The 22,545-nt window shown below is 38.2% G+C and overlaps 1 protein-coding gene across 1 annotated transcript; it reads left to right on the forward strand.

The window, feature by feature from the left end:
* The first annotated feature begins 4,010 nt into the window (after positions 1 to 4,010).
* Positions 4,011 to 14,850, forward strand: LOC139149678 (inosine-uridine preferring nucleoside hydrolase-like). Its single transcript, XM_070721543.1, has 6 exons — positions 4,011 to 4,112; positions 8,957 to 9,179; positions 9,936 to 10,230; positions 11,910 to 12,046; positions 13,632 to 13,727; positions 14,508 to 14,850. The coding sequence occupies exons 2-6, from the start codon at positions 8,991 to 8,993 to the stop codon at positions 14,760 to 14,762; spliced, it is 972 nt and encodes a 323-aa protein (XP_070577644.1). The 5' UTR covers positions 4,011 to 4,112; positions 8,957 to 8,990; the 3' UTR covers positions 14,763 to 14,850.
* Positions 14,851 to 22,545: the final 7,695 nt, after the last annotated feature.

Genomic DNA, 22,545 nt, shown 5'->3' on the forward strand with positions numbered 1-22,545 from the left:
CCGGAAGATCACACTGTTTTGTGTACTCCATGACACCTTCAATAACCCGAGTACAGTTACCTATGGAGCGACCTTTTGTAAAGGCAGACTGGGTTTTATTAATAATACTTGGTAAAACTTTCTCTAAACGTTTGGCAATGCATTTTGCACCAATTTTATAATCAAGATTTAACAATGTAATTGGACGCCAATTTTTGATTTGACGCTTGTCTTTACCTTTTTTTCTATAAGTGTTATCACTCCTTGCTTTTGAGAGGAAGACAATTCTCCCTTAGAATAAGCAAAATTTAAAGCATTCTAATCCAATAAAATACTTAGAATTTTTTTCCGCAAACTCACACCAATTTGCCCTCGATCTAATAATACTTCCCTCAACCTGATAGTAAAGCTGAAATTGCAGCTCTCTTTTGACTTCTTCTATCTCCATTAAAGTGTCTGTAGAGTTATTAATAACAAAAAGACCTTCCAATGTTTTCAAATTGGACTCCAGCAATTGAATTTTGTCCCGTCTATTCCTGGCTTTATTTTTTCCATAGGAGATTGAACACTCTTTAATTTTATACTTTAGAAAGTCCCAGAGAGAGCATGCATCATGGGAGTGGTGCTGACTTATCCACTTTGGAAAATTTATATTGACCAGATTAACAAAATCTTCTTCATATAAAAAACTATTATTGAACTTCCAGTAGGATCTACCTAATTTAACCCGACTATCTCCCAACTGAATGATAATGGCTGAGTGGTCAGAAAAGACTGAGGGAATTATGTCAGCCTTGTAGACTATCTGTTGAAGGGAGTTGCTTACTAAAAACTAATCGAGACGACTCTGGATTAAAGAGGGACGCAACCTACGCCACGTATACTGCCGTAAAGTAGGATTACGCACACGCCAGATATCCAGTAAATCAAAGTTTAAGGAGACTTGCGACAACAAAGAGGCAGAGCTTTTCCAGACAGTGGGATTACCTCCACTTCTATCCAGGTCAATGTCAGGAGCGAAATTAAAATCGCCACCCCAAATTATTTCCCTATCAGGTTCAATATCCAGCTCATTTATCATATTAACCAAAGAGTTAAGAACAGACAGATGGTCTTTCTCAACATTTGGTGCATAAAGATTAATTAAGAGATAGGTTTTCCCTTAAAGAGCAACAGAAACCAAGATAATTCTACCCACTGTGTTTTTACTAACTATGTTCACTGAGAAGTCTATATCTCGAAAAATAATAGCTACTCCTCTACTATTTGAAGAACCGTGAGAGAAAATGTAATGGCCAGAAAATTGGCGAGGCCAAATGGGCTCATCCTTTGGACTGCTATGGGTTTCTTGAAGGAAGACTATGTTTGGTTTGTAGCTTAATAAATGTTCCCTTCATGTAACACGTTACACTGCGACTGCAAGTAGACTGACACTTTAAGAGGGGTATTACACTTCCCGTCTGTATAATCAATCAATATTTTATAATGATTTAAAGTGAGAATAAAGCGGGATTGATTGCCATGTATCCACATAGGACAAGTATGTAACTGTAGATATTAGACAGAGGGACGGACGGAAGGACGGATGGATGGATGGGTGTATGAGTGAATTGATGAGTGAATGGATGGAATGAATGGATGGGTGGATGGAATGAATGGATGGATGGATGGATGGATGGATGGATGTATGGATGTATGGATGGATGGATGGATGGATGGATGGATGGATGGATGGATGGATGAGTAAATTGATGAGTGAATGGATGGATGGAATGGATGGGTGGATGGAATGGATGGGTGGATGGATTGGTGAATGGATGGATGGATGGATGGATGGATGAGTGAATTGATGAGTGAATGGATGGATGGAATGGATGGGTGGATGGAATGGATGGGTGGGTGGATGGATGGATGGATGGATGGATGGATGGATGGATGGATGGATGGATAGGTGAGTGGATGCATGGATTGATGGGTGGATGGATGGGTGAATGGATGGATGGATGGATGGATGAGTGAATTGATGAGTGAATGGATGGATGGAATGGATGGATGGATGGATGGATGGATGGATGGATGGATGGATTGATGGGTGGATGGACGGATGAGTGAATTGATGAGTGAATGGATGGATGGAATGGATGGATGGATGGAATGGATGGATGGATGGATGGATGGATGGATGGATGGATGGATTGATGGGTGGATGGATGGATGGATGGATAGGTGAGTGGATGCATGGATTGATGGGTGGATGGATGGGTGAATGGATGGATGAGTGAATTGATGAGTGAATGGATGGATGGAATGGATGGATGGATGGAATGGATATGGATGGATGGATGGATGGATGGATGGATGGATTGATGGGTGGATGGATGGATGGAATTTGACGATCATGAACGAGGGTAATGGCGATAATACCCTCCTTTACAATTTATTGCAGTCACATGCGCTACCAGTGCAGTGTAATAATAATATCATAATTCATAAACAAAATCTAGAAGCATTTTGTCGCATTTCATGACCTTTATTTTTAAAAAATCAAAATTGTATGAATGCCATTATATTTTTATTAGAAAAACAACAAGTAGGCCTTGTAACGGGGCAGAAGCTGCAACTCTTGAAATATTTTTAAATATTGCTACTCAATATACCAAATACAGTAACTGTTTCTTTCTGTCTCCCTATAGCATGCTAAAACACACAACATTCAGCATGTCAACAAAGCCTGTATATTATGTTAACACTATTGGAGATAATTTAATTAGAATCCACTCAGTCCTGAGTGAAAGTTATTTGTCAATGATACAAATGCACGGTACTCATACAGAGACTGTGTTGGCAAGCTGAATACCGGGCAGTTCAACATGCTGTAGGAACAAGAACGCGGCAGTTGTGTAAACTGATATCTTACAATAATATTGTCAACATTATCAGGTACTGCCTACTGCAGTGTCACTGTCGCTGCACGAGTACCAGCAGTGACAGTGACAGAGCAAGCTATGACTCTAATGGAGTTGACGTTGAAGTTGGGTCCTTTTATGCCCATAACAATGAAACATACTTGTACACAAGATTAGGCCCGAGAGCAAAAAATGAAAGACCAGGAGACTTGACAGTTGTCAATAGACACATTGACCAAAAGGGACAATAGGTGTATCATATATTGACATTTCGATGTATATGAAACACAGCTTACAGCAATATAAGTGTATACAACACACAATTATTATTTATATTGCGTTAATATACTGAATACTTCAACATTTAATAAGATGTAATACAAGAGATTAGAGTTAATACAAAAAGCAAAAATAATGAAAAATGTCAAAATTTTATGTTTGTAATATTGGTATGATCAGAAAAATTGTAGCTATTGTTATACTTTTGCATTAAGAATTTTTGAATGCTGGAATACTAGAACAATCAAACATAAAAGACAAAAACAAGATGGGGTCACTATACTTGATTTTCTACACGCGTACGATGAAAAGTCACTGCTTTTCATAAAAAATTACTTAAAATCAATTTTTAAGTTCACGCAATTAATGAAATGTTCACATTCTCATACAGTGACAAAAAAGTAATTTTTTTTAACAGTAAAGAAAAATGTGTAAATAAGTGTAGGGGTCCTTATTGCTTATTTTTCACCAAATTTGCCATTATTACAACCAAAATTTCAGAGATTAAAAGTTTCTGATGGAATATTTTAACTTTCTGTTATTGTCAAATTTGTCAAACTTCTAAGTAGTTTGAAGGTCATATATAGGCCTATCTGTACTTTTTATTTTTAAAAAAATCGTCAGTAGGCATAAGCTTATGTACACACGTCTTGGCGCATAGGCGCAGAGTGGAATTTTAGAACACAGGTGACTGTGGTCGTAGTCAGAACCACGATGGTGTCAGAACATAGAGCCCCGGAAAAGGGATGCGAAGATCCATTGCCTGAGCTGGAACATCGAACATCACGATTCTGCCCCATTAGTGGAGGAATTTGATAATGGTCAAACATAAGACCAAAGGTTAAAGGTCAATACTGCACCACGGCACGGGTCACCCCTGTCGTCGACCACATGAGAGAACGATGGTAGTCATATTGACTTGATACAACCTTTGTGGCATTATTACTGGTAAGTTTGCAAGATGAGTATAACCTGATACGAAAATCGCAACGTAGCCATAGGCCTACACTGTTGTTTTTGCCTGCATACGGCGAACTGCGCGCGAAGGCCGCAGGTCGGTGGCGGGGGTCGGTGGTTGCTGCGGATCCGTAGCCGGGCCCTACCACTTTCTTGCTGGTTGTGCAGCAACCCAACCAGCAAAGGGAGTGGTAGGGCTACGGATCCGCAGCAAGGTCGGTGGCTGCTCCCTTATTTTAAACACAGGCACCACCGTAGTTGATAGCGCTTACTAGTAGAAAGGGAAAAAGCCCTAGGGGAGAACCATTTGATTTCTGGGGGGGGGTATGGAGGAAGAGGGTATGGGAGCAAATTTTTTTTTCCTGTCAGAGTGACAGCAATTTTTTTTTTCTACTGTCAGACCTGCATCAATTTTTTTTTTCCAAATGGAGTAGCAGTGCAAATTTTTTTTTATTGGTCATCAAGTTTGTAATGTGTTGTACATAAGGGAGTCGTCATTATTGACGGCCTGAAACTCCGAAATTTCGAGTGACCCTCCCCCCTTCACCAACCATGATGAATTTAAGTAACCTCCCTCTCTAACTCTGAAATTTTGACCATTCCCCACTTAGAAAAGTTAAATACCAATACATGTAATTACAGCAACAGTAAAGACCTTTCAAATCTTGATGTACCCTGCTAGACTATCATCAGTTATCTCATGATGGTTCAAAAAAGGTGAACACATCAAAATGAAATTCAAAGTCACAATAAAATAAAAATATAAAAGATCACGCAGTATCTAACCATATAGTATATTGTTTAATTTGGATGGATATTATGACAGGGTTTTCACTAGGATATCTGACGGGGGAAGAATTTGAAAGTACAGGGGGAGAACATGAGAGAGGCTTAGGGGAAGTGTCACAGGGGCTTTCCCCTATCTTCATGGAATTTTTTAAGATATTGATGTGTGCAATGGTGCAGTCTGGTGCAATCTGAGAGTTTTTTTAATTTGTTTACTAAGTAAAACAATTAGAATACCCCAAGGGGAGAGCACGAGAGGGGGGTTCCCCCTCTCGTATTGGAAATTTTGAGAAATTGATGTGTTTAATGGTGCAATCTGAGAGGAGTTTCAGTTTATTTTGCACTGGGTAAAACTGTTTGAAAATGACATTGAACACTGATATTTTTTAAATTTTTTGCATGATCAGTTTTTGAAGTCACAATATTCAACAACCAAACAATGACAATACAATTTGTGAAAAACAGTTCTGTTTGCCAGAGACTGAAGACAAATGAATATACAGGAACGGAAAATCTGTGACCTTCTTGTGTCATTTCTCCAGCTGCCAGCTTCTAATGAAAAGCCTGAATATGGTATGTTTGCGATCCGGTGTTTGTGGTCAGAAAAACAAGGCTCACACATTGTATTTCATCATATTTGTTGTTCCTCAATTTTTCATTGTCAAGGTACATCTTTCTAACAAATTCATATTGAGAAAATAATATTGGTTTTAACACTAATTTATTGACTCCTGTCTTGTGTTTTAAATTTTCACAATTTACAGAAGTCAAATAGTCCCCTTTAGATAGTGCCTATGCTATTGAGATATGGCAACAGAAATCCTGAAATATGATTTCTTGGGTCAGAAAATGGAAGGAAAACATTGAGTGTACTGAGGTGTAAAGTAGACCCATGTAGTGCATGTTTATATCATAAGTGCTGGGAAAAGAAACATAAGAATTGCTTGTGGTAAAACATTTGCGCCGCCTATGGCGGCGCGCCGGCAAAGAATACATGAGAATAAGGTTTCCAAATTTTGCTTATTTCTGGTGCATTGTGACAATTTTTTTTTCTCTTCTGTCTGTTATGACAATTTTTTTTTCTCAGGCCATGACAGGATCAATTTTTTTTTTCTTCTCTCTCACCTGGTGACAAATTTTTTTTTCTCAAAATCCTCCATACCCCCCCCCAGAAATCAAATGGTTCTCCCCCTATCAACTACGGTGGCGCCTGTGATTTTGAATACATATATGCCCGGCATTGTCAAGGACATAATCAAACCACAGGCACCAAGCGCTATCAACTACCATGGTGCCTATGATATCAAACAATGGTCACCAGGAGCCCCTCTTCAATAAATGCAGCTACATGACAGTGATGCTCCCGGGGTTAAAGGCTACAGCTCACAGCAAAGTCATGCTTCAGTATATGTAGCCCAGACCCTATTCGTTGCTTTTGGCCTCCGTCGGAGCACAGTCACCTGTGGTCGGTCTATTCCGCTCGGCGTCTATGCCCCATAAGACATGTGTACATATGCCTGAGAAGTCTACCTGATATGATGATATGCTGATATGAGTATGTATATGATGATATGAGTATTATGATATGATGATATGAGTATGTAGCTGTGGAAACGCAGCTATCCGTTGGCGGAAAAAAAAATTGTTGCCCGCCAAATGGGAAAAAAAATGTCTGTGCAGAAGGGAAGGGAAAAAAATTGCTGTGATGCACCCTTGGGTGGTAGTCCAGCATTCAGTGGTCTCTGGAGCTGCCACCTACAGTGGCGTTTTTGAACGAGAATCTTTGAAAACAGATTTATATTGTCTGTGGAGCTACCGCAGCAGCATTTTTGAATGGGTATCCATAGAAGCAGAGACCTCCACACACAAGCAATAATCACAGTCACTCTGTGTGGAGTGACCGCACATACAGAGTGACCAGACATGAATATGCACCTGTATTCTGCTGCTGCACTTCCCAACTGCACTGTATCATAAATGCAATGCTGCCAGTGTTGGAATAAACATGAGAATATTTGTCAAGTCTACAAAAGAGATTGAAATCAATTGACAAACTATAAATCTCATTATAAAGTGAAAAGTGTAACATTTTGTCTCAAATTTTACTAGAAAACAAAAAACTGGTGAATGTCAATGTCATGTTGTATGCCATCTGATCAGATATTTCATGATGAAGAAAAGAATATTAATCTGCCATTCATATCTCAGTAAATATGTATAATTTGTGATATTCATTGGAAGTGTAATTGCTTTAACTCAAGTCTTCAGTCGTTGACATTGCCTTGGTGTTGTACTTTAAACAGTGACTGAAAATGTAAAGGATAAGATTTGTAAACATGTTAAAAACAGCTCGATTTTACAACATTGTGATGGAATAATTTTGTATTTTGAAAAAGAATTTGCTTTGAAGCAACCTCTGGAAAAAAAAAAATTGCTGCCAGGGTTGGTAACAAATTTGTCGCCATACCCATTTCCTCCAGGCCCCCCCCCCCCCCCGAAATCAAATTGGCCACCCCTAACTTGGTATTCACAAATACTGGTTAGCAGAGTGGGCTAGAGGAATCCAGGGGGATTGAAAGTTATCTCATAGTAGCAGGGGATTCAAACAGCTTGCACTTGATACAGGGTATCTGAAAATATTTTGGTTCCCATTTTTTATACATTTTCAGATTCCACATTTTGGTAGGAAATTCAATAAAAGAATTGTTATATCATTCGTTTGCTCTAATGAAAATAACAATTAAACAAATTCTAGAATTATGGCATTTCATGATTTTTATTTTGTAAAAATGTAAAATATTCATAAGAAAACCAACTGTGACAAGTAAACCTTGTAACAGAGGACAGAAGCTGTATAAACTGCTGATAATTTTTTTCAATATTTATCAAATGTATCAACTACAGTGTCTTGCTATCTCCCTACAGCATGCTGAAACACAGTATTCAACCTGTCAACAAACCTGTATATGTGTGTGTATGTATGTATATATATATATATATATATATATATATATATATATATATATATATATAGAGAGAGAGAGAGAGAGAGAGAGAGAGAGAGAGAGAGAGAAGGATCTAGTTGATGTAGCGAACAAAAATACTGCCAAAATTATCAAAGTTACAGCTACTGCCCCTGAATAATATACCAGATTTTTGTCAGCAACTTTCATCCAAAAAAAGGTCAGCATGGCCAAATATACACAATGAAAATCCACAGGTGTCTGTACCTTTATAGCCTAGGCTCTGAACAGAGTGTTTTAGCCGCAGACTTATTTTTGCCTTCGCCAAACTCCCAAGGCCAAAACACCCTGTTCAGAGTCTAGGCTAGTACTGTACAACTGACAAGGGTATATTCGATACACCAAATTAGGTAATTACCCAGCAACTAAGTTGAGCAGTTTGCTATATGACCTGCCGTTCACCTGAACAAGTGTCTGTTTTATTGTCTGAAGACTGATAAGGAATCCGCCAAAGTAGCAGGCGGCTGCTCAACTGAGTAAACTGATATGCCTATACTTGAGCAAACCATTTTTGACTAACACCAGTTCGAAGGAGAGTTTTGCCATTTTTGAAATGTTTTCTATGAACAGATGGACAGACTGAATATGTATTACTGTACCCCAGTAACAGAAATGGAACACTTTTAATTACCAAATACCAGGATTGTCAGTGCCTTTTAACGTGAGCTTCACCTTATTGCGATTTGAAGTTAACATATCTTGCAATTTTTCCAGATATTCTTTGAATTCTAATTATTCAATGAAATGTTGCCATCACAGCAACATTCATTCACAATTGAATTGGGCAAATAAATTTAACAGTTTTCACTTCGATTAAAATTTCCTGCCATTTTAAAAAGAACTTGTCATAAATACAAAGAAAGCAGAGAGGGCAATGTGTAAGTCATATGCAGTCATTGTGTTCCTATGGGTGACATCATGGTGTTTCTGTTGGGTTGCAAATGAATATATATATACATTATGTCACAGTTTTTGTGCCCAGTGGTGTCTGTCATCCAAGATTTTGTATTTCTGTATTTCCCACAGTTTTTAGATACCTTTGCTTCTGTTCAGCTAAAAAATGAGTAAGAAGACCAAAGTAATCATAGACTGTGATGCCGGGGTGGATGACGCCCAGGCTATTATGATGGCGCTAGCGTATCCACACATAGAGGTGCTAGGAATAACCTGTGTAGCCGGAAATGTCTCTGTTCACCAAGTCACATTGAATGTTCTTCGCATTTTAAAGGCGTGCGGTAAACTTGGAAAGGTAAGAGAAGGAGCTCTTAGTTTTCCTCTGAGTCTTACTTCCAGACCTTGTCATTCAATTCTTCCCAAAATTACCTTGCAACTTGAAATTCTTTACCAGCATAGCCAGTGTTTGCATAAAAAGTTTGCACAGACCTGTATTGTTTGTAATGGTGAATCATTTGCCGCGTCTTGACTCGTCCAGTTTTGCGAACAGAATTCATAATCACAAAACATGTAACTCATAAAATTAATTAAATCATTTTGGTGCAAAAGGGTGTTTCAGGCTTGTATAAAATATAGTCATTACCAATTGTCAGAATTAATTTATCAAGGTGCCAGGGTAGTATGCACCTCAAAAGTGAAAGACCTAAACTTGTGCTCAAATTTTCCTCAATGAAACTTTCAGCCTTACTCTTACCAAATTAACAATAAAAATCAGGGGTCACACTGCAAATTTTGGTATTAGAGAAACAAATTTACCTGACATTTACCCATATTTGAAAATCAAAATGGCAGCCATCCCTGTGTTAACTGGATAGGGAAAAACAAAATTTTCAATTTCCGAAAAACTGAGACTGTGAAAATGTTTTGTACTCAATGAGCTTTAAAAGTTAGCCTCCACAAGTGATAGATCAGTAGAGAATTGTACAAGTTTGGAGTCTGAATATCTGTCCCAGAGGCGCATTCTACCTTAATAGAATATTTCTTTAGCTATGTGAAATTCATATGTCAAGCATTTCATTACCCATGTCTGTGATATTTTGTACAAAAACAGATTCCAGTTTACAAAGGAGCAGAGTCATCTCTGGTGAGTCGTAAAATCAACCTGGCAACTCATTTCCATGGAGATGATGGTCTTGGCGACAATCCAGATGACAATGCGCCTGACGCGAGTCACCTGTCTTCCAAATCAGCTGTGCTGGCACTTATAGAGGAGGTCAATGCTCACCCCGGTGAGGTCTCCGTGGTGGCGATAGGACCCCTAACTAACTTGGCCCTGGCTGCCAGGCTGGATCCAACTTTTACCCATAATGTCAAAGAAGTCAGTCTCATGGGAGGAAATATTGCAGGTCAGCAAATGTCGTCAAATCTTGAAATTATAATCTTACATGTAGCTCGCTGTATTGACAATATTGTCAATGTGTTCATATTGTTTTGATCCCCAAGCTGTGTTTTTGTATTATTTAGAAAGAGGCATGGAAGAAATTCATAGAAGAAATTCATTTTGCAATTTGTAGTTAAATGTATGGTTTTGTTGAAAGAACGGATGCTAATACTAAGGGATGAAGATTTAAAAGATTTTATTTAATGAACCGTTTACAGAATCTAGATACATATACATATAATCAGAGTTCGCGTTTACGCAAAAATCATGCGTATTTACGCATTGAAATTGACCCTCTACGCATTTTTTCCGTTGTTATGCATTTTCTATACGCAAAGGATAACAGTAAAATGTTTCCGAAAGCACTCCCCGCGACTGAGCTTAGGCGACAACCAGACGAGAAGAGTGCCCGCTTGACATTAAATTTGTTGCAACACATTTCTGTCAATCTCTCATTTTGTGTGGAAAGTTTCGGATTCTCTGGCCGTGGTCTGAAAAATCGGCATCGTAGTTCAAAGGCACGTTATCATGTCAGCTGTGCCTTTGAATTACGTTGCTAATTTTCAAGCGAGCGATAGTTTCTTAAACTTTTGACACAAAGTGACTGATTGACAGAAATGTTGCAACAAATTAAATGCCAACTGTGCAGTCTCATCACGTCTCACTGTCGCCAAATTTGATCAAAGCACACATGCAGCATGGCGTCGAAACAGACAACTCTATTTTCTTTCAACTTTGCTCTACGAGTCCGTGAAAAAAATGATTCAGAGGGTCAATCGAAAGACACTACCGGGCAACCCAACATGGAGAACACGGAGAAGTGCAGTGAAGTTGACCCATGTCGAAATCCACGACATATTGCCCCGATACAACAACAGGGGATCAGCACCACAGTGAAGCCGTGAGCCGTGATGATGATGCACCGGTTATACCCTGTGCTGTTACGTTTCAGCATGTTTGAAACAATGCCCAGTTGTTCAAGTTGTTCGTTAAACTGTTTTCATTAAAATAATCTTACATCGTACAATCCGAATATGTAGTGTAGGTTTATTGAACGGCACACTGTATTTTGTAGTCAGTTTTTTTTTCATCAATCGAGTGCGGAAGTGAAATTACGCACTCAAATACAGCCATTACGCAATTTTAGCAGACTAATGCGTATGCCGTACGCGAGGAGAAAAAAGTCACCGCGAACACTGATAATATGCCCACAAATTGAAATTAATACTTGTGTCGGTCAATTGCTTGCGTTTCCATTGTGTTTTTTGTAAATGAAAGAAACTTTTTACTCCAAGTTTTTTTAACTCAGATCTTGCATTTATCTTTTTACTATCTCATCAAAATTTGTTCAAATTTGTTGGGGATAGATTATTTAAATCACAGTGAATCATGTAAGAATTCATTATGGTTATCCCCTGGTAGTACATTATCAAACTCTTGTCAACTTCAGTGTCATGTAATACACCGTTGAAAAAATAAAATCGCTTGCGAGTTACTTCGAAAACTTACACACAATAACGTCACCAATTGTACTCATGCTATTATGATGTGCAAATGGTATTTGAAGCACGATCTCTCACCGTTTTGAAGATCCGGGTAATGGATAGAATCAAAAATATTCACCTGTCTTGCTCTAATGTTTAGGTCGTGGAAATGTCACGGCAACGGCGGAGTTCAATTTCTATGTTGATGCAGAAGCTGCCCATGTTGTACTGAATGATTTTCACTGCCCAGTCTACATCACAAGCTGGGAGACAACGTGCAATTTTCCATTAAAACAGGTTAGTGATATCATTTCCTCAAGTGCATGGCCAAGTTTGTGGCAAAAGTGATGGTGTATGGTGATTTGAGCCCAAAATTTAGGAAGTTGACCAGCCATCATCAAAAACATAAAAAAGCTCCTAAATCATAAATTTCAAATCACCAGGGTAGTTTTCCCCTCATCTTATCCTCTGTCGTCATATAATTTAGATATTTTGTTTATTTAAATCTCAGTTACCACCCACCAGAAGCTAGACACTCATTGCCTTGGCATTTGCTATTTTCTGGCTCCAATTCACATTCATTCCTCTTTCAAAAAGAGAATAAATTCCTCATAAGGCCAGAGAAAAAAAAAATCTTGTTCATCGGATTTTTTGGACCAAGTTCCAGGAGCGGCGAGCGAAAAGTTTTTTTTAATTTTTTTTTAGGCCGAAGGTAAACGCGGTTCTCTGGCATTTTTGCACAGATGCAGACAAGGCAAGATAATTGTTTCCCTTTTTACCAGAAATATCTCAGACAAGAAACACTGATACTGGTAACTGAATTCAATACTATATTTCCCAACAATAACATAGTGTTTGCACAACATATTCTGAGTATTTCAACATTCTCTCAGAATAAAACTGAAATGTACAGCAAATCACTGAAATCCAACAATTCAGTATTGTCCTTTAATATTGTCCTGGTGGGACCTAGCATCTGAGTTTTTTCATTTTACTTTGGCCCCATGTTTTGGCCTCTTTACCACTGTCTCTACACATTTTACACAATGGTCTAACAACACTGTACTGTGATCGGAGTGAAGTTATATAGTCATCATTCAGAAGGCTGTCTTGTACTCCACAATAGAAACAGCAAGCTTCAAATGATACTTTAACATCGACGCAACCATGTGTTTTGTCATTGCCGTAAATTTTTATACTTTCGATGCAATTTTCATTCAATCGGATGCACTGTCCATCTGCTGTCACGATCTTGTTGAACAAATCGCCGAACGTAATATCAGGACAAACACTGAATAGCGTCTTTGGAACTAACTGTTGGCCATCACGTTGAATGTTGGCGATCAAATTAATACTCATGATGTGACATGTACTAACCTTTACAAAACGAGGAAGTTTCTGACCAAATCGACCCACTTTGCGCCGTGATTCGCCAAATTCAGACGTCACAACAACGTGTTGGCGGTCAACTATTAAAGTCCAAACACGTCTGAAGTCTCATTCAAAATCCCGTGCCCGCGAAAACCCGACAAAGTGTAGGGCCCTACCAGCGGCAGTACTAAAAATATTTGTAATGGGGAAGTAAGAATTTGCAGCGATCAAAAAAAAAAAAAAAAATTCCAAATATGCCAAAGTAGAAGCGGCGATTCCGATGAACAATTTATTTTTTCTTCCTGGCCTAAGAGTTGTGTTTTGTAACAGCATTTTAATTTATTTATGCTGAACATGTGCATGTCTTGGTTGTGCCTTTGGCGTAAGCATTCTGTGGAGCCCTACAACACTGAATGATTAAATCAGCAGAATCGCATAAGTTTTACACATTTTACCTTACTCTCTGTCTACACAATAACTTTGATTTCAAAAATCGCATTTTCTTTTCCAGGAATGGTTTCTCAAGTGGCTAGAAAAGTCAACAGAAAAAGGTAGATTTATGAAACGGATCAACAAGACTGCTATGGAATACTACACTAGTGAAAGGGTGAGCTTCTTGTTTTCTGTGACAGTCACCATCCATCAGGGAAGTTTCATATTTAAGTTGCAACATATTTTCTTTTGGTGTGTCTGATAAAAATTGTTACCAAAATAAACAAAAAAATTAGATCATTGCATAATGCATGAGAAGATACAGTTTTGGTTATTGTGAAATTTTAAACTGCCTCTGATACCACTTTCACACTGCAGAGTTCAGGTCACCTCTGAGGTGTCCCAGATTTTGAAAAACTATTGTGAACTATCTGAGCCAGCCCTGGGCCAGCCTAATTAAGGTAGGGTCAGGGGGTGGGTTCAGAGCCGACCCAAATTTTAGACCAGGCCCAAATCATGTATGTTAACAGTTTAGCTCGGCCCTGAACCATAAGTGACCCAGAAACGAGTTATTCAAATATAGGAAGGACGCAGGCCAAATGTTTCTCTTATCACAATTTAGGGCCAGGCCCAGCTAGAGGCGGCCATTGACCTTAGTCTGAATTTAACATGGCTAGTAGTACATGTTCAATATCCCATCTGAAATTTTCTCCATATTATTTTGCTTTGTTAGAGTAGGTGTAAGGTAAATGATAAAATCTTTATGTAGCCATGATATCATTGTTTAACTCAATCATATACATGTAGCTAAGGAGCTGTCCAATGGTTATACCTTTCTTATTCACAACCTCGTCACTTAATCCTCAAAATCCATAACCAGACAGGAACAAGTATTTTTCATTAAAAGCTATATTTTACATGAGTGTCACTTATCTACTTACACTCTGACCAACAGGGGCAAAAAGAATGTGGCACACAGGATTATGTCACCTGTGACCCCATCGCCATGGCATTGGTCATCAACAAGAAGTTCATCCAAGAGACCAAGAAACACCACGTGACCGTTGAACTTGGAGGAGAAATCACAAGGGGACTGATGGTCGTTGATTGGTCGGATCGCTTTGACAAATCCAAGGAAGTCAACACATTCCTCCTTACAAAGTTTGATCAGGACATGCTAACAGATATGATGGAATTATCACTGGCATAAATGTACATTTGATATTTTATGATAGCCTCATGCATTTATTTGCATGAATCAAGAAATTTGTAAAATACATGTATTTTTACTGAGTAAATCTTTGTCATGGTTGTTTTTTAGCTTCCCAAACTAGGAAGAGTCCCTTCCAAAAAAGTCAATCCTATGTAGAGTATACAACTCTCCCAGATGTACGATTGGCTACGAAGGAACCCAGCTATTTTGAGTGTTGTTATCATTTGTTATATAAAAATTCAAGTGCCAGGCACTCTTCCTATTATTTTCAAAAAATCTGTGTGCAAAAAATCTGCAAGTTTCCCAGTCAACATTCATACAATGACAAGTGATCATAAATTGTTTGTGAAGTATCTGTGGAATCAAAGGCAGTATAAGGGAATGCTCCTGTCTCCTGCCTATGGTTTAACCCTTTGAGAACCAAAGTCAATTTTCATTGCCTTTATGAAATATGTCGCAAGTCAATTTTTAGCTCATATTTGGTATGTATAGAAATACCAAAAAGAGCTTATATGGTGAGTCAATGGCGTCTGTATGTCCATATGTATGTGGGTATGTATGTATGTGCGGATGTATGTCCGTCACACGCAAAAGTTCCCATACTGCCAAAGCTACCATCTCAGTATTTGGTGTACAGATAGATGCAGGGGTTGAGATGTGAATTTGTTCAAATGAACACATCAGTGTCAAAAATGTGCAAATGAGGTAGGAAAAAGGGAAATCCTGCAAATGCGCAGGAGTAGTGGCATGCCAGTGACAGAAACAGGCTACTCCACTGACCTCGAGTCATTTCCTGTCATTGTTTATGATCTGTTACATATTACAGACTGGTTCAAACTAAGAGGGACTAGCTGTTTCTGCTACGCATGTTGCTAAAGTTGACCTCCAGTACCTAAAGTTTCAGACCTTATTTACTGTTGTCACTCTTGTTTTTCTGGTTTAAATATTTCTTGTTGTTATTCTGGTTATATTTTGCCAAAATTTTGATAAAAAAACTTTAGCCAGTGAAATATGAAAAAAATAACAATTTGTAAAAGGTTGCACTAAAATATTGGCGGGAAAAAATACAGTATTCGAAGGGTTAACCATTCACCATGTAAATCAGCTACTGAGCATCAATTGATTTTTGCATTACTCATTGATTAAAATAGAATGGGGAAGTCATAGACTTTGTTTTCAGTAACTGCACAGTCAATTCTCCTTAACAAATCTTGCAGCATTGTCGATATCATGTATAGTGGTCAAAACTGTGTACCTGTATTGAAACTAAATTCAGTTCTGCCATGAGCCCCTGTGAATCAAGTTACAAAATATATTCGTGATGGAGTAAGTGAAAGTAAATAGAATGTAATCAATGAGGGATTGTCAAAAAAACAACAAAGAAACAAACTTCAAAACTATCAAACCAATGATTTCAGAAGAGTGGATTTTTCAACAAAAAATTAAAAAAAACAACAAGAATTCAGATATGCAGGCTTTATGCTAATTGAACAAATGTCAGTTAGAACATGCCAATAAATCTATGTAACAAATACCAAGCCAATTGCTCTATCAGCACTGGAAATTTTTGACACAAATCGAAAAAAATATGTTAGCTGTGTTATTATGCAAGGTTCATCAACAAGACTCAATTCAGTTCCAGATAATCATTCAAACAATCCGTATTTGCTACTCTCGTCAAATTACAGCCCTAAGTGTAGCTTCAACGTGCTAGGCCCAAAATGATGGCACAGAGCTTAGTGGAGTTCCCGGTTTTTTTTCTAGACATGTTGGACTTGATCGGGGTAGCTCAACTAGGTTTACAGAATAGTACCAATTTTGAAATATTTTATAAAAATTGTTTTTCAAAAATCAAATAGTTTGTTACCCATGTGTCTTCTGAATCACCACCAACAAGAAAGTGGGGAAACGTATTTGATATCTGCATTATAGTAAAATTTATACATCGGGGTTTTTTGTGACCATTCATCAAATAGATAACATCGTCAGCAGATGAAAAGGTTCATTTTTGGTTGAACATATCAAAAATATATATGAGGCCAAAACATGGGGCATTATTTCAGTAACTTTCCGCCACTGTGACCGTAGTCACGGTTTACCAGAATACTGATCAAATTTTCATACTGAAAAATCCTGAGATAAACTACGCCCTCAGTGGTTTTGTGACCAGATGTCCAACTCGGTGATATAGTGCTTGGCATGCACGATGTAGCAGACTGCGACAACAGTGACATCAAATTCCATTTTGTCATGAGTTTTACTAACTCTTGCATTGTTTCCGAAAGATAATGTTTTATAAGCAAAATCATTCTCCCCAAACTGTTTTTCATTGGTCGAAAGTAATCGGTGGAATTTTCAATGGATGATGGAAATACCCGAAAGAGAACATATGATCAAAATTCTTCATTAAAGGTATACAGTCACCTGTAATCTAAATATTCCCATATATGGTCAAAGGGGTGTTCCCTGGTATTCAAAATGCCCATGTGAGGGCACTGTTTTTAAAAAGCGGCCACCCGCTTAAGATCTGTGATTGGTTAGATTTTCTCGTTCCATGGTAACTGTGGTAAAATTGGAACAGGTGACAGTATACCTTTAAAAATCAAAAATTCAACAAAAATGTGAGTGATCAATACCTTTGCAGCATAATGACGGGATAGTACCTCATATTGACCACTATGAGGTTAACCCAAGTTTTCAAGTTTGAATGTACCTCCGGGACCGAAATTCGGTTTGCAGTATCAGAATTTTATAAAGCTTTTTGCTCTGCTACTTGTATGGACTCGTTCTGAACCCTGTAGCGCAAATGAACTTTTTGTCAGCTTTTTCTCCCCGTGACACTCTAAAATTTCATTTCGAGTTATACATAGGAGAAATAGAGGCCATGTAAGATGGTCACCTTTGATCGTATGCGCCTCTAAAATGAAAGACTTAAACTTTTACTCAAAATTTCATCGAAGAATCTTTCAACTATTTCCTTTCAAAATGACAAATAAAAATGGAGGGGGGTCACCGTGCAAATTTTGGTACTAGAGAAACAAATTAGACAAGGTCTATCGGTTTCGATACCTGAAAATGGCCGCCACTTCCGTCTGATAGTATTTCTTTGCCCAAGAGCTTTAAAGTGAGCCCCACAAGTGGTAGATCAGAAAAGAATTGTAGAAATTTGAGAGTCGGACTATCTGTCCCCGAGACGCGTTACCTTAATTCCTCATTTTAACAGAAACTGGTTTATGGTTTCCTTGAGGAAAGTCGGAGCAAAAGTTTATAAACCTTTCAATTTTCAGACGCGTACTACTTTTACATCCTCGCTTCAGTATTTGAATAATTGTTGACCTCAGCTTGTTATTCAGATGTTGTTGTTTGTAAGATTTTGTTCTGGTTTAATTTTCTAGAGAGTCTATGGATTTACATATACCGTATGTACTTCACTTGTGTGATTGGATCTCAAAGGCATTTTCAGTCGATCTTATAGCTTTTTAATAACGTTTCAATTTAATTCATTTAACTTTTATTACCTTTTAATTAAAGTGAGTTAGAACGACGGGTATGATTGCGAAAGCGGGTGTTGCAATGAACATTTTTAAAATTCACCAAAACTTCACCGATTGGGCAGAGACCATAAACAAAGAATGCCTATTGCGTACCAGTGTGGGTTTTATACCTCGATCTCTTATAGTCCCCGGTTGGCTAGGCAACGTGGCCCTCTCGTTCTGCTCCAAACAGTTTTCCTGTTGTACAGTATATAATGTACAGTATAACAATGCGGTCGTCGTCGACCCTACCGTTGAGGGCACAGCGAAAGAAGCTCCGCCGCAGTCTATAGAGGAGATCTATTGGTGAATAGATGGTGAGTTCAACTACTGTGACATCGATTGCAGTGAAGTTTTGCAGCAAGGCACGCCGAGGTGAATAAACTTCCAAAACCTGGGGTCATTTTGCTATCCAACCAATGGGTCATCCTCACCTGTCTGACCCGTGGTCATAAACGACAATCATCCATACATGCCCCAATATACTACCACACCTGGAGTACTATGGTAAAGATTAGATTTACATTTGGTCGATGTAGTCATATGGATGTTTTAGTTTAGTTTAGTCTAGTCTAGTTCATAGTCTAGTCTAAGATAGTCTGGTATAGTATTTCTAAGACACTATCAAAACGTTGTATAGTCTACGCCATTGAAATAATGCCTTTTATCGTTACATGAATTTTATGAAACACAGCAGTAGTTGGTTGTTCATCTTGCTAAGACGCCATCATCTGTGATGTACCGCCAAATAGAAATGAAATCAATTGATCAACAGTAACGACACACTGCACCATATCGTTCATCGGGCAATCTAAATCGTGGAAAGTGCTTGGCTGAATATTACTGTAGTACAATCAGCAAAAGGAGCGAACGTGGGACTGTGAGCAGAACAAAACAGACAGCATTTGATACACACACCGGTACTCATCATGTATTATGGTCAAAGTTCCATCTACCGTCCCTAGCAAAAATTGTACGTTAAACTGTATTTCCAGACAAGTAGCCCTACCTTAAAATCCATGGAAGTTGAGTTCTTACAAAGTGCATTTAATAGCCGAAGGAATTGTCTGAAAATAGCCTCAACTTCCCAACTACATACTGGTAAACGGAAACATGCAGAATGGGGGAAAGAAATTCTTCAATATGCTCGAAGTGAACTGTTAGGATAGATTGTTAAATTTTAAAGACATTGTTAGAGTTATCATGCTGGTCAAGGGAGCAAAAGGGATTCGCCGAGTTCCAAAGCCATCTCTGCGCTTTACAAATTGGCCTAAAGTTATAATGTTCATCGATGTATTTTGTTCTTCCTCCAAACAAATCCAAGGGTATCGAAAGAGGATTTGCCATTTCCAACGGGAACAAGGGAAATGGAATTGAGATACTTGAAACGGCAATAAATTAAGTTCGAACGTGGAAATCGATGGAAAGCAGGAATTGTCCGAGAACGAATGAAAACACCACAGTCAAATAAATTGTTCGAAATAGGTTAAGGTGGTGTGCGCCTCGAAATCTGAAGAAGTTAAACTTTTGCTCGAACTTTTCCAAGTGAAACTTTCAACCTTTCTCTTACCAAATCAACAATAAAAAGCTGGGGTCACCATGGAAGATTTGGAACTAGGCAAACAAATTACCCGATATTTTGCGATATTTGAAATTCAATATGGCCGCCATAGCTGTGTTAACTATATGTGGAACAATTAAATTTTGGATTTTCGAAAAACTAATAAGAGCTTTAAAATGAGCCCCCGCCACAAGTGGTAGATCAGAAAAGACTTTTAGAAATTTGAGAGTCCGAATATATGTCCCCAAGGCGCGTTCTACCTTAAATGAATTGCGAGAAACCGGTTAAAATGGTAGTACCGATCACTGGTACTACAGCAACAGTAATAAACATCTCAGATGTTAAGAGAGGGACAGTCCAGACCTGAACTGTCTTTTACGTCTGCTGAAAACACAGTAATCACTGTCCATGGTTGACGTGTTGATGTGCATGTGTTCGCTTTGATCATAAAAAAGTAAAAAAAATACGCACAGAGGACTCCTTGACTACCAAATATCGTTAGTGACAAGTGTCGCGAATTGGATTTTTTATGATTTAATAAAAAAATTCTTGCACAAATATCATTAGTTATTAATGTCGCGGATTGTATTTTTTATGATTTTGATCATTTTTCTCAGATCGAACTTTGCACGAACTAAGCTTATTTAGTCGCTAGTGTGTTTTTCGTATTTGCTCTTAAACTGTTATTTTAAATGCCATATTGTTTTCTGACGCTGTTCTGTTTATTCAGAAGTTCATAAAGCATGTCTGCATACCCGAGATAGAGAGGGCGTGTTTTTGTGCAACAACTCAAATAGGCCTACTATTTGGATTCGAAGAATATCACTGCAAAACCGACAAACTTGCAGGCCATAGCAATGACATACCCACAATAGAGCAGGCCGAATTAGGCACCATTGCCGAGATAATTGCCGAAACAGTCCTTTAGTGAATTCAGCAGGGGTGTTGCTATTGGGTGAAAGGTTATAAAACCCTCCAGGCTGACTTCACAATGTAATCTGTAGTCCGCATGTACAACCGCTTGTGAGTGGTTATCTGAGTACCATCGGTCAAAATGTTGAGAAATTGTGGGTAGTCGTATTCTGCCATATACACTGTGGAAAGAGTATAAGAAAAGGCCGTTGTGTTCTAACCTTTCACCCAATGCCGAAATTGCCTAAAATACAGCATCGCTTACACGATAAGTGTATCTTGTGAGGAAAAAATGGAAAATAATTTAGGATATCTTCTCAAGTTTGTTGGTATTAAATGATCTTGATTTCGGTATTAACATTTGGTTCGTCTTTTTTATGTAATAATGAATGAATAGTGTTTATTGCATTTCAAGGCTAACATCGCCCCTTTGCAAGGAGCTAAATTCCCAAGTAATTAAAGTAAATTAAGGGAGAAAAATCATTTAAACAATAAAGGGAAGAAAGTACACAAAATTTCAGTTAAAATTATCAATACTTTCACAATTATATAATGGATTTAGTGATCAGAATATAACTCACTCTTAGGGGTAAATTGTTCAATAAGATAGTTATAACGGAACATAGGGATCTACCTGATTTTTTGTGATTTCCACACAGAGAACTAGGTTTAAGTCTCTACTTTTATGTGAGTGACTGCAGTACGGTGACCTTTCATTGAACTCTGACTTTTACTTGAAGGATTGCTAGCTGTTGTATTAAACCCAAGTAGAGAAACCCTCAGTGCAGTGGAGGTTGGATACATATTAATGGTACCGAAGATGTCAACGCGGGGAAATTAAATGTCGCATAAGGGACGAATTTCGACAAGGTGGTTCTTGCTAAATGCCTGGTTGATAGAACTTAGAGTGGGTAAGACTTGCCAAGGACACTGAGGATCTTCCCATACAAGTGCAACGATCTAGGGATGGACTCTGTAATTCGGGTACTGAAGAATTTGTTGTAAATATCTGGTTTTACAACTATTGACAGTACAAAAGTGAAGGACTTAAGTTTGTCATGACATGCTGGGTTGACCAAGTTCAAGGTAATATCAAAGTATACACCAAAAGAGTCAATAAAACATACTGATCACCTCTCTCTCTCTCTCTCTCTCTCTCTCTCTCTCTCTCTCTCTCTCTCTCTCTCTCTCTCTCTCTCTCTCTCTCTCTCTCTCGCTCTCTCTGACATGTTGCATATTTAATGCACATGAACATAAAAAAACCAAAGAGGACTGACGACGAAATAAATGCACACATAACAAAACTGAATCACGATAAGCACTATACGCATACGGTCAGATCTTTGCGGGGGTATACGCCGTACTTTTTGTCATATTTATTTGCACAAATCGGTGCACGCATTGTCGGTACACGCAACCGATTTAAGTAGATCCCGTAGAATAAATGTTTAGTGGATTACCGGTATTAGAGGCTTACCCTGAGGTATTTTCATTAACAACATCAAATATTTGGAAAATCTTCCTCATTTCTTGTTGAACACCGCTTCATCGGTAGATCCAAGATTTATCAAAGACCATATCCGTCTTCAACTACCGCTACAGCAGAGACAAACAGACAAAACCTATCTGTGCCTTGACTCCGTACAGAGTTCATTCATGGATTGACTTTATTTATGAGCAGCTCTTAAAGACGAACAAATCTGGAGAGGTTATTATGATTGGTGACAATTTCGATACGAATTACCTTACCCATCCAAGTACCTTGATATTGGCG

Source organism: Ptychodera flava, chromosome 14 (genome assembly GCF_041260155.1).
Source record: "Ptychodera flava strain L36383 chromosome 14, AS_Pfla_20210202, whole genome shotgun sequence".
In the NCBI taxonomy this organism is placed as follows: Eukaryota; Metazoa; Hemichordata; class Enteropneusta; family Ptychoderidae; genus Ptychodera; species Ptychodera flava.